General features: G+C 33.0%; 1 protein-coding gene across 1 annotated transcript in view; it reads left to right on the top strand.

Moving 5' to 3' along the window:
* LOC127707359 (uncharacterized) overlaps positions 1–10,837 on the top strand; it is a 51,041-nt gene extending 40,204 nt beyond the window's left edge. The window contains exon 8 of the mRNA XM_052211863.1: positions 3,285–10,837. Within this exon, the coding sequence (XP_052067823.1) occupies positions 3,285–3,316 (32 nt within the window). The 3' untranslated portion in view covers positions 3,317–10,837. The remainder of the gene's footprint in view (positions 1–3,284) is intronic.
* The last annotated feature ends 2,546 nt before the right edge of the window (positions 10,838–13,383 follow it).

Below are 13,383 nucleotides of genomic sequence, written 5' to 3'. Positions count from 1 at the left end.
TGTTGCTTGGTACTTTTTTTAATTTTGACAAATATTCTCTATTTTTTAGATATCAGCACCTTAAAAAAATCTCTATCCTTTATTTTCTTCTCTATTCTTCAATTGTTTAGCATTTTTTTCACTTAGTATTGGCCCATTAGTCTCTATTCTGAAATCCCCATCCAGACCCTCATACTTTTGATTTTGAATTATTAAGGTTCTATAAGGTGTATTTATTTCTGTATCTTAAAAAAATATTATTTACATTTTGCCCATGTTTTAATTTAATGAATTAGAGATCGTTATCATCAAGATCGTTTCTGCATTTAGATAAATGTAAATGCATACAAAATAAATCGCAATCTCCTTTTATCAGTTTAACTATGTTGAATTTTCTAAAGGATGTTGTTTTAACCAGTAAGTAATTTTCATGTTATTTCATGGATCAATTATCAAGCTTGGTGGGCATGTACACAAAATGAAGCCAATTGTCTCAAACATTGAATGGACCAATTAATCTTCAGACGAGTTCATAATGTACAGGACTTAGCTAATTTCTAAAATATAAATCTAGAAGTATCCATTTTGACCCAATCACATTTACCCAGCAAAATAAAAATCCAACCTTGCCAAGCTGACACCCTAATAAAAATAAATGCATTTTACTTTGATATATTAATTAAGTACCGTTACAAAAATCACTGCCAGAACTATCACCAAAGAATATAGCCATGTCTTAGTCAAATGGGGTAGCCAAGACCAGACTGAACTACTTATAGTACCAAGATCTAAGATCCTAGCTGAGGGCAGAATCAAAATTGGAGACCACTATAACAGAATTTAGGGTGACTCATCAGCAGAAGCAGAAATGATTGCCACTGGTGAATGGTTGGAAATGAGAAAGCAACTTAAGATATACATAGATGCTTTGCCAAAAGATGCTTACCCAGTATCTTCACCATCTTCACCAGCCAAATCAAGTGAAGATTCATCACCAGATGTACCACCCCCTCCTAAAAGAAAAAGAGTTACAGTGCCAAAATTAAAGCCAGATGCCAAAGTTATCCGTTGGTGTGAGGGAATACATGACACTGCTGCTATAGATGACCCTTATCAGTTTAGATCAGCAACACCATCACCAGTTCAGCCTATTGAACTACAACCACCTACGCCACCATTACCAACACCATCAACTCCACAATCACCAATTGTAGCTACAGTTTCATATCAACTTGACAAACAGCTAACTGGTAACAGCGTACTCTTAGCCATAACAGACCTGAAGTCCCAGGTGCATGTCCTTAACGGTAGGTCCTTAGCTCAAGATGTTGCCATGAACAAACTTCAGCAACAAAATGAATGACTCATTCAACTTGTACAGAGCCTAGTAGATAAGCCAACTACAACAGCAACTCAGAGTTTTACTCCAAACAGACCATGGGGCAACATGACAGCTACCCCAACAAGACAGCCCAGACAACTTATCCCAACATCATTATTTTCTCCGTAACCAGCCAACTCACCTGCAGCATTAAACTCCTATACCATCACCTACTGTGAGCAGACTTCCAACATCATCCACTAGATTAGTGCCGTCAACTAGTATGTACAATGTAATAGACAATAAATTTCAACACATACCATCACAGTTCCAGATACCAGCATGTGACCTTGTTCAGGAGTTCCATTCATTTACAGGACGGGTAATTTTGCAAAACATTTGTTGGAAATTATTTCCCCATAACTTTATACACAAGCTTGACTGAGACGCTACTTTTCCTACCATGGTGACTTCAAGAACAACAAAATTCCTTTGGACCCGGTTCGTGTTCAGTTCCTCATGCAGTATTTCTGCCACTTCTACCCTGAGGTAAAGCAGCCACAAGCTTGGAAACTCATGGTAGTAGCAAAGATTAACCAAGCCCTAAGACGTCCAGTTAAACAGCCAAAGAAGATCTTGTTTTAGTATAATTTTGATTTTACGATTGCATCTGTGTGAATGAAAACTATTGTATTGTTGATGTGACAATTAATTATGACAATGTGTAATGCATCATTGTTCTGACTGTATTTATCTTATCTACCATCAAACTCAAATTACATAGTTTAATGAATATTATCTATCATTAAATTATAACAAACATCATTTTCTTTTTCTATGAAACTTTTCAGAAATTGCTGTTGCTTCAGAAAATAATTTTAAATATTACATTTATTATCCATGCTATGTTTAGAATTACTTTGATGGCAAGTGTGATAAATGTAATTAGAATTTTACTATCTGATGACACATCAATAATACTATAGAATCCTAATATGAAAAATGACAACATCTTATTTATACATGTACTTAAAAATAAACATGCATATACTAAAAAGTTTGAAAAAATGATATTATTTATATTCACATATGTGTACACATATTTCTCCACCACTGCAACATCTTACAAGATTCTTACCAAGAAGAAATTTAAAAAAAGAAACAAAAAACAAATAAAAAAAAACATACGAAAATGAATAAAAACAAATTAAAAATACAAACTAAAACAAATCAAAATAACCAAAATCAAAACATTAAAAAAAAATTTTTTAAATAAATTTAAAGACGGAAAATCAAAATATAATATAAAATAACTAAAACAACATTTTATTCTACAATTTCAACAATGGGCTAAAATGTCAATTTTAAAAGAAACATAAGTTACCCGTACAGGTAAATTTTATTAAAACATTCAAGCTGACAATTTCAACCCTGATTGATTTCAACAGGTGACATAATTAGATTAAACATTAATCTATGTTTTATGACCCCAATAAAAGGCCAACATCTCAAGATTTAATACCCCAATAAATGGTCACCATTTGATGTTGACCATACAAGAGGGTGGACATAATTAAGAGAATGTCACAGGTTGTACTGTATCACTTTTGATCTTCTTCAAACCGTTTGTAAAATGGGCGTGCGTTTGGTTGTGTAAGATGTTTAAATAGGTAGCAACATCCGGTCAGAATGCGGATGTTAAATCCAATGCTTCGTGTGAGAACCCTTGCAACAACTCTTTGAAGGCTCTATGGGTGGCCAGTTAAAACGCTTTATCCAATATACCCTCAATTTCCAAAGGCAATTCAAATTGAGGATATTTCATTCTGATGGACGCCTACCACAGGACCTACCGATTATACTTATGTTAATTTGTTCACTTCCTAAACATGTAATAAATAATTGCTACTGGACGTTAAGTAAACAACAATCGAGTAACGTATTGTATCTGTTCAGTTCAGTGATTTGTTTTATTTTATTTCAGGAATGACAATTGAAGTTGAAATTGAGCATTAAATCAAACAGTTATTTATACACGTCAAGGGAAATACACGTACATTATACTACCATAGCAACAGATTTGCAGAAGACCATACCTTTCTGGATAGGAGGCAAGATCTATAATAGAGACGTAATTATGTTGATGAAGCATGTTAAAAACAGAATGAAACTATCTATTCATAAAACTATAGAAAAAAATGACCAAGATGAAAAAAGTGGACAAAACGGAAAAATATTGGACTAAAGTTAAAAATTGGACCAATATTGGACTGTATAAATACTATTTTTCAAATGTAATCACATGCTGCAAAAACTTTATGTTGATATTTTTAAGTACAATATTACTTATATTGATTGATTGATTGGTGTTTAACATCACTTTCAACACTATTGTGCTATTTCGTGGCGGTAAGTTTTTATTGGTGGAGGAAGCCGGAGTGCCCGGAGAGAACCACCGACCATCGGTAGGAAAAATGACAATCCTAGTCAATTAAGATTAGAGTCGAAGGCACCTGGCGCGTGTGGGATTGAACTCACAACCTCAGTGTTGACTTGCTAGTGATACAGTAGTTCAACTACTAAGACCAATCGGCCACTGAGGCCCAGAATAATGTTATTAATATAATCACTTTGTACATATAAATGAATATCTATGTTATAAACATGTATTTAGGTCTAACAATCACTACTGTGAGAATACCCATTAATGTGCCATGAAAATTACCAATTAAATGAGGTCTATTATTTATAGTTACATTTAATGGTACAATTGTAATGGCTTTGCCATTAAAAAAGTTAAAATTTAACCATTAAATAAACACTATGAACCTGGGAATAATGGCCATTAATTGTATTAAACCCTTAATTTATTCATTTATATTAATGGGCATTAATTAACAAGATAATGGCCATTAATATCTCTCCAATAACGGTTAATGGTTATTAGATGTAACAGTAATTAATAGCACCATTACTTCTCTGGGAAACTTAATTTATATTAATGCATTTTAAAAGCCATTAAACCGAATTGATAGTGGGCATTAAAGTAACCATTAAATTTGATTTGATGACCATGAAACAGTAATGGGTACACCTATGAAAAAATTAAATGGCCATTATTATATTATTGGATGGATCATTTCCTTAATTGCCATTAAAATTCTTTCATGCCTGGCATGTTTCTTTAATTGCCATTAAAATTCCTTCATGCCTGGCATGTTACTTAAATGGCCATTTAACTCGTTTAATTGGTGGCTTGTTACTTTTAATGACCTACAAACTCTTTAATGGATTGATTATTACTTTAATGGCTTGATAAATCAAACAATAGGCATACACATTAATATATAAACACAAACATAGGTTAAAAAAGTCTTTACTGTTCATGATATAATTGTGTCGACAATCAAAAATGTAATTAAAGACCCACCATACATGTATATACAGTCAACTCTGCTTTAATGGACCCTTTATTAAACGAACCAATGCATATACTCTCAAAAGTTACTATCATAAATAACTAATGTAAAATATAAAGTACAGGGCTTTAAATGAACACCATGTTTTCACCAAAGAGAGCATGTTTAAAACAAGTTTGACTATATATTGGTGGTTTAAAACATTGTACTTTGTTCCCACAAGTCATTAATAAGGTCACAAGATTTTGATTAATAGTTTATTTTTTAATTGTCCATACTAGTTTGGAATGGAAATTATTTTAAAAAATGAAAATGAAAGAACAGTGAAAAACTTACACAACTTTTAAAGAAAAAATACTTTTAAAAATGTGAATCCCTCATCAAATTTAAGAATCCTTTGACTTAAAAAAAATTAAGAATCTTTTGACTTAAAAAAAGAATTAATTAAAAAGTAGCACGAACCTTTCAAAAATCAAAAAAACAAAAAATAAAGTTTGTGTGGCCTTATTGTAAAATTGTAAAAATGTATGTTTTTAGCTCACAGGTGATCTAAACACAAACAAAATAAATCTTATATCTGTGACTTATTTTTATTCCCTGCTTTCCTGATCATGAATTATTTATCATTATTCTCGAATTATTCATGAATATTCATGAATATTCATCAGCAGTACCATGAATTGATATGAATGATATATGGCACCTGGAATAAACATGAATTTTAATGGTGATGGAAAAACATGAATAAGCATGAATATAATTCATGTATATACATCAGCAGAAACCATGAATAATCCATGAATGGTAAATGCCACCTGGAATATAACCATGAATAATCCATGAATGGTAAATGCCACCTGGAATATAACCATAAATAATCCATGAATGGTAAATGCCACCTGGAATAAACATGAATTAACATGAATTTGGATGGTGATGAAAAAAACATGAATATAATATTCATGTATATTCATCAGCAGAAATCATGAAGAATCCATGAATTGTAAATGCAACCTGAAATGAACATTAATTAACATGAATTTAGATGATGATGATGAAAAAACATGAATAAGCATGAATATTCATCAGCAGAAACCATGAATATTCATGAACGGTAAATGAAACCATTTTTGGACAAGCAGTGTTAAAAACCCAAATTTCCTCCCATTGACACAAGGTAAATAAAATAAAAATGTTGGATTGACTCAAACAAAATAATAATTTAATGCATGGTTTGTATAGTATAAAACAAACAGTGACTGTGGTCAGCTTATACCTCACCCACAAACTGAATACTTGTATTAAAATTATGTGTCGGATATAAACTTCTGTAACTGTAATTTAAAACCTGCTGTCTCCGTACTTCCAACTAGAATTGCTGACTAAAGGTAACTGGAGTCTGCATGAAATCTGTTTCATATCATTTTTAGCAGCTAATATTTGATAATTTAATCCCCTAAAAGTACAAAAGTATCCACAAAGAATCAATTGTTCAAGACGTTATGAAGCAATAAATTTATTAGAAACATAATTGCATAAATATATTATACATTAGAAGCCATTTGGAATCAAATTAATTACCCCCCCCCCCCCCTTTTTTTGTTATCCCTTGAAGATAAAACTGGCGACGTATGATTTTCATCAAGTTCATTCACACAATTCAATTTAATTTAATATCTACCAGTTATACCTGTTAAGAATGTGACACCAATTATTCATTATAATAAATATCTATTTTCAGTTTTTGCTGTCAAACTTTCTGATGTTGATTTGCTTAAATTAAAACCATAAAAATTTCATAGTGCCTCAACAAATTATATTTATAATCATTATATGTTAAATCAAATACTTATCTGAAAACATCTTCATATCGGATTTTCCATTTTGATACTCCAGCAGCGTAGAGTCGATCCGGGTAATTTCGTACAGGCGGGTAATTATCGTACATATTGCATTTCGCTTGTTTGTCTGATAAACTTGAGAAATAAAGTGTGTTTTAATATTATCTACTGATAATAAGATAAGTACAACCTTGTATGTTAATGTTTTTACGATTTTCTATCATCATTTCTATGATCATAGAATATGTACACATTTGCCATTTGTCGGAAAGTTTTGTTCGCGGGCGTTTTGAAAAGAAGATCTCGTCCAAAAAGTCACCAGATTTGTGAAAATTCTAAGTTTGGTTAATTTAATGTAAGATCGTTCTACTTTAATCAAAATTAAGAAAACTGATGGAAACTGAATGTCAGAAATAGTTTGCAATTGACAGATACTTTTCGATGTAGTATAAGTGCAATCATTTCCAATAAAACGGACTGGGAGTGGATGTGTACGGTATTACTCTACAGGGGTATTTTACATGCAAATATAAGGAGTCTAATATCGTGCACGCCAGCTTAAAATATGTTATACATTAATTGATAAAGAGATTTTCAATGTTGACTTAGCTTTGCTTATATTAATTATTGATTTTTGTTACATAATCAAATTAATTGCAAAATAAAACCAACAGAAAAAAAAATTACATAAAACAACATCAATTCGATATGGGAAGAAAGAGGTCAAAATATGTTTTTCTATTCTAAGAACCACCAGTCCGCTGCCATTTGATTAATAGAGATAGACGTTGTTGTGTTTGCAAACTATTCCTCCTTAAATGCGAGGGTCCTCTGTGCCCCAGTGGTCTAAGTAGTTCATCTTATATATCGCTAGCCAGTCAACACTAAGGTTGTGACTTCAAACCCCACACATGCATGGCAGGTGTGTTCGAATATTAGTTGACTAGGATTGTCAGTTTTCCTCCCCAACAATAAAACTATACCACAAAAAGTTGACAAACAGCTATGCAAGATGTTAAATATACATGTATACGTTATTAAGAAAATGTTCCATGAAATGCTGCTGGGACAATTGAAGATGATGCTTTAATTCAGGACTTAAAATTAGTAAAATCTGCTGCAGCCTCTCAGCTTACATTGCGGGACTTGATTGTAAAGACCGGTTGGCTTAGAGTTAAAATTCTTTTCTGAATAGGTTGACATCTTTCTTCGGACTGAACTAGAACGTTAAAAACCGGATGAGTGTATTATAGACAGGGTCTATATTCATATCACTTATCAATGAACTTAAAAGTCATGCATATCACATAAACCGTCATGTTCTCGCCCTGATGTCCATGTATTATTTGCATCTAAACGTTACTGCGTGTGTGTGTGTAACGTTACTGTCTGAAACACAAGTCCGTCATTATCACATCTAAATTTATACTAATAATTTATTGAAGCTTTAATTCAAACAAAAATCTTGGGACACTTGCTTTTTGGTCCTTCTTTTGTAATTTTTGCATATATACTCAATTTGCCAATATATAATCAAAAGTGCAGTTAACTGAGTTATCTTTGACTGTTTATAATGTTGTATTCCGTTATCAAATATACTGCCAGTATCTACATCACGACATGGAGCTGTGATACTGTGAATTTAAGTGAAGATTGAAAGACTTGAAGATGATCCTGGTAATAAATTAACTAGTCCAAATCATTTCCAATTAGCAATCATATTTTGAATTTAATCAATATACGGAATTACACATCAAGGTGTACGGAAATACACGACATCCGTACGATATACGAAACAGTGACTTTTCTGTTCGATATGCTCATTCTCGATATTTTATGTTGAATGGCAAGGAAAAAGTCAAACATTAATACTATCTACGAATGATCTAGTTACCGGTTTCCTTCTAGAACATTGTAGTATCAAACAGGGAACCAAATGACATTCATTTAGGACCAAAATTGTACGGAATTACCCGGACCGACTCTAATCACATGTTGATGACGTAATTGATCAAGTACGTTCACGAAGTTGATTCGTCCCCTTAACGGTATTATAAGAAATATATGAAGGGTGTCGCATTAAAAACATTTTTCAACTGGAGCAGTTTTTGAAACGTATACAAATTAAAAAAAACTTGTGTTCATCGGCACAGGGTTCATCCGAATGGCGGCATTATCTGGGACGGTATTACCTTGGGTCGGAAATACTTAATTCTGTTCTGTACAATAAAAAAAAACACATAGTCATGACTTGTGTACATTTTACATACGTTGAGAAAGCAACGGTTACGATGGACCATGTATCATTGATCTGAGGTTTTTCTAAGTTCTTTTATATGCCAGACGACTATTAAAAGTAAGGCACATACCATTAAAAACACTTATCATGAAGTACCAGAGAAAGAACTGAAAATAAGGCGGAATAATATTATTAAAGATGTATTACAATTCTACCAAGATTCAACCATCCTTAATTTTAAAATTAAAGTAATATTTGAAGGAGAAATTGGAGAAGATTTAGGTTGACTTACAAGAGACTTGTTTTCCTCATTTTGGAAGAAAGCATGTCAGGGGTTTTTCCGAGGAGACTGAAGATAGCGTTGTTTCCTCTCTTCCTATCCACAGAAGAAGAGAAGCTGCAGAGATATTTGGAAGGGTGTTGTGTCACATGATAGGTGTGTGTGGTATTTTACCACCAAACTTGTTTCGAAGTTTACTGTTATACACTATTTCTGATCAAGAAATTATTGACCAGAAGTTGCTTCTTCGGGATTTTTTGCTCCGTTTTTCTTTTCCTGAGAGGACTCTGGTGAAGCGCCTTCTGAGCTCTTCTCATTGGTCAGAGAGGGATAAAGGTATGATTGCAATTGTTTTAAACGTATGGAATGCAGTTATATCCTTCTGTTGAAATTTGAAAAATCAAATTCTTGATATGGCTAACAGTGAACTTCTAGACAAGCCAAACCATTTGTGCAAGTTCCCGAAAAAAGGTTTTTCTGATTTCTTTGTTGACATTTTTTTTTTCAAATTGAACTCAATTTATATCCCACTTTTTTGCCTCACTGCTGCCTAGTAGAGAAAAAAATTTGGGCTGTTTGAAAACAGATGAAGTTCTAAGAGCTGATGAAGAGGCTGTGTTTTGTTACCTCCAAAATTTAATTAGAGAAATATCCTTTGAAGTGTTGGAGCAATTTATATGCTTTGTAACAGGATCACCACTTATGCCAACAGAGGGTATAAACATGACATTTAGTAATTCCTTTGGACTCAACAGATGTCCTCGTGCCCACACTTGTGGTAATCTGATAGATTTGCTTGTTGCATATGTATCCTAATAAGAGTTTCGTAGTGAACTGACAAGTATTGTGACCAGTGATGAAGCATTCACAATGAATGCCATTTAATATACTGCTGTATACAAATAACATTGTATTTTTAAAGGCTACTGGCAAAGCGGATGTATTTGTTTCGGAGTTGTAGATTACTGGCAAAGGAGGGATATGACCCATGCACTTAGTGGTATGTCATGAAATTTTTAAATGTCTGTAATTTTTTAAGATGTTGACTGGATACTTGGTTTGTATTTCAGTAAAATTGTGTAATTTGTTTTAGAATTCTGACTGTTTTTTTCCAGTATGGGATAATGTACTATTGCATGTACAGAGGATTCCTATTCCTGTTAATCACATAGGAATTCAAAACACAAATCAATTTCCTTATCAACATAAACCAATTTTATTCTTTACCTGCATAGCAAAAAACCAAAATTTAACTCAAAAATGTACCTGAATGGTTAAAACAACAATATGTTGTTAGTGAAGTCCTTCAGTTTTTGTAATAAATGTTTGGGTACAACAATAGTTTCTCTTTCCTATGATTTTACATTGAAACCCAAGTACCTGTTTTTGTCATCATTTTCTCTGACAAATAGGCTATGCAATTGAGAGGAATTTACTGTATTTGTAATACTCTTGAAAATCTTGTTTAGAATGAAATAATGTGATTGTTCTCTTTATGCATTGTTGTTAATATTTCTTTTTAAATAATGTAAAAAAACTGTTTACATTTTGTTATTTACTATTTGCCTATTTAGAATATATATTTCAATAAGACTTTGGAAGATGTCCGGAAAAGGAGCTCAGATTGCTTGGTATAATCTACCTTAATCTCCTGATTTTGATGACCACAATAATGAAGTTATTTCTAGATTTGATGAACTGTTTTGTGTTTTTTCAAATGTTTATTTTATATGATGCGAAATAAATTTATGAGCCTTATGTGGATTTCTTTCAAAGGAAATTTTACACCCGTATGTCCCATATGTATAAACCTTTCAAAGAATAATGTCTATAAGGGATGTATTTATATACTTGTATAAACTTGATTCACATAAGACACATACCGGCAAGATATTGGAAAATAGTAAATGTATCAAAAGCTAGATAAGTTAGTGTAAAAAGAAACTTTCCTATAAAATGATTCCAACAGTTTCCGTTGAATCAATGTTTTACAAGCTGAAGGTGATGCAGATTTCAATGAATGAATAAATATGTATTTATAATAGCATACAGGACATGCTGCGGCCAAAAATACTATATACACTATGTGACAAAAAGGCTATTAGAAGAGATCAATGATAATATAACTATAGCTAATGATATCAGATCTAGTTTTCAATGCATTTTTTTAAATAGTTAAAAGTTTAATTGTAAGCGATTTAGACATGGCTTTGCTAATTCAAAAGTTTTCAGCCAAAAATATATCAAATGGAATTCGTTCACAACACAAGTCATCGCATGTTACAACATTCAAATCAATGCGGTTCACATGGTATATTAGAGAAATGACCAACTTCAACATTTATTAATAGATCAGAACGCTGTCATAAAGTCGCATGTTAATGAAGTTGTTGCTTTTTATACCCCCTCTTTCAAAAAGTGGGGGTATACTGTTTCACCTCTGTCTGTCCATCCGTCAGTCCGTCGGTCCATCCGTCAGTTCGTCCTTCCGTCCCATGAATATTTTTCGTCGCATCTTTCTCAGGAACTACAATAAAAGGATTTCTGAAATTTGGTTTCAGGGTTTATATAAGCCAGCTATACCGTGTGATGCGTTTTCAGATTCATCACTCAACAACTTCCCGTTTACCGAACACTTGTATCATTTTACACATGATAGCCAAGTTGAAAATTTTCGTCACATTTTTCTCAGGAACTACAATACAAGGATTTCTGAAATTTGGTTTCAGGGTTTATATAAGTCAGCTATACCGTGTGATGCGTTTTCAGATTCATCACTCAACAACTTCATATTTACCGAAATATTTGGGCGGGGGTATCATCAGTGAGCAGTAGCTCGCAGTTTCACTTGTTAAGAAGACACTGACTGGTTTTTGTCCCATCTGTGACAAAGTCGCAGAATTTGAGAACATAGGTATTACAAACCGGCAGTGGCGATGGTGTAAACTATTTGTGTAAAGCTTTATATGTCAGGAGCTAGAAGACTTGGATGCTTCGTATCTTGTATGCAGATACCTTAAGTTACAAAGTTTATGTCTGTCACATGTCCATTGTCCTTGACCTTATTTTTGAATGGTTCAATGGCTGTGGTTTTTTTTAAAGACAGTCGACTCTTGTTATCTCGAAGTCAGCCGGACCAGAAAAATATTTCGAGATACCCGTATTTCGACACAAACGAAAACCGGAAGTTTGACAGACCAAGGGACTCAACTCTTGTTTAGCTTGGTAATGCTAAAATAAATCCGAATGTATATGGGTAGGGGATCGATATCCTGGTTTCAGATAGATGTAAATGTATGTTGTTGTCTTTTATTATTAGAATAACATTTTTTAAAAATTTTTTATTGATTTTATTGTACAGTTATAATTTTTTCCAATTTTTTTATCCGAGAGAGTAATTTTCAATCGATCTTACCGTTATTTAAAGTTGACCAAATTGTTCATTCTCGTATATCAAAAGAAAGATTTTAGAAATTAAGATTTCTGTAATAGTTATACACCGAGGGATAGGTGTGTCTGGATAAGAAACCCCGACGGCCGGAGGCCGGAGGGGTTTCTTATCCAGACACGCCGTATCCCGAGGTGTATAACTAACTTACACCCAATGCTAAACCCTATATTTGTTAACATTGATAATTAAATAAAAAAAGAATGGATAGCATATATTTATTGACAAAATCGAACCATGAATTGTAAGAAAAATATTTTTTTTACATGAAACCCCACTAGTAACCTTACTTTGGCTATGTCCTTCAAACTTTGGCAAGTGAGTAGATTTTACAAATGTCAAAGTTGCTGTTTTGCATATTCCCGTTAAATCCTTGTGCTAATATGGATCAGAAGTTCAAGGTTGACCGTTTCGTGCACTCTTATCACAAAAAAATACATCATGCTCCTTGTATGCAGTTGTCAATATGGACGGGTATAAGACGGACGACATTTTGAGTCAAGCGTTGGATGCGGTAGACGAGACTAAAGATAAAGGCAATATTATAACCCAAAGTACTTACCTGTATCAGTTTAATGAAGGTAATCATAAATCTATTTTTTATGTTACGGTTTTATATTAAAAAAAAAAGAAGCCCCCCCCCCTTATCGAGAGTAAACAAACATTCATATTCGGACACACTGAGAGATAGATGTGTCTGGATTAGAAACCCGACGAGCGGGATCAAAGGGGGGGGGGGGGTGGGGGTCCGGGAATTAGAATCCCTGTTTTTTTTTAAGATCAATGCTTTAGAATAGAGACATATGACTGGGATCAAAAATTTTACCTTCAAGCAAAGGAAAAGGAGTATTTAGGG

The sequence above is a fragment of the Mytilus californianus genome, unplaced genomic scaffold (assembly GCF_021869535.1).
Source record: "Mytilus californianus isolate M0D057914Y unplaced genomic scaffold, xbMytCali1.0.p SCAF_67, whole genome shotgun sequence".
NCBI classification, from domain to species: Eukaryota; Metazoa; Mollusca; class Bivalvia; order Mytilida; family Mytilidae; genus Mytilus; species Mytilus californianus.
Note: the sequence above shows the minus strand (reverse complement) of the source record. Positions and strands in the feature narration are given on the sequence as shown.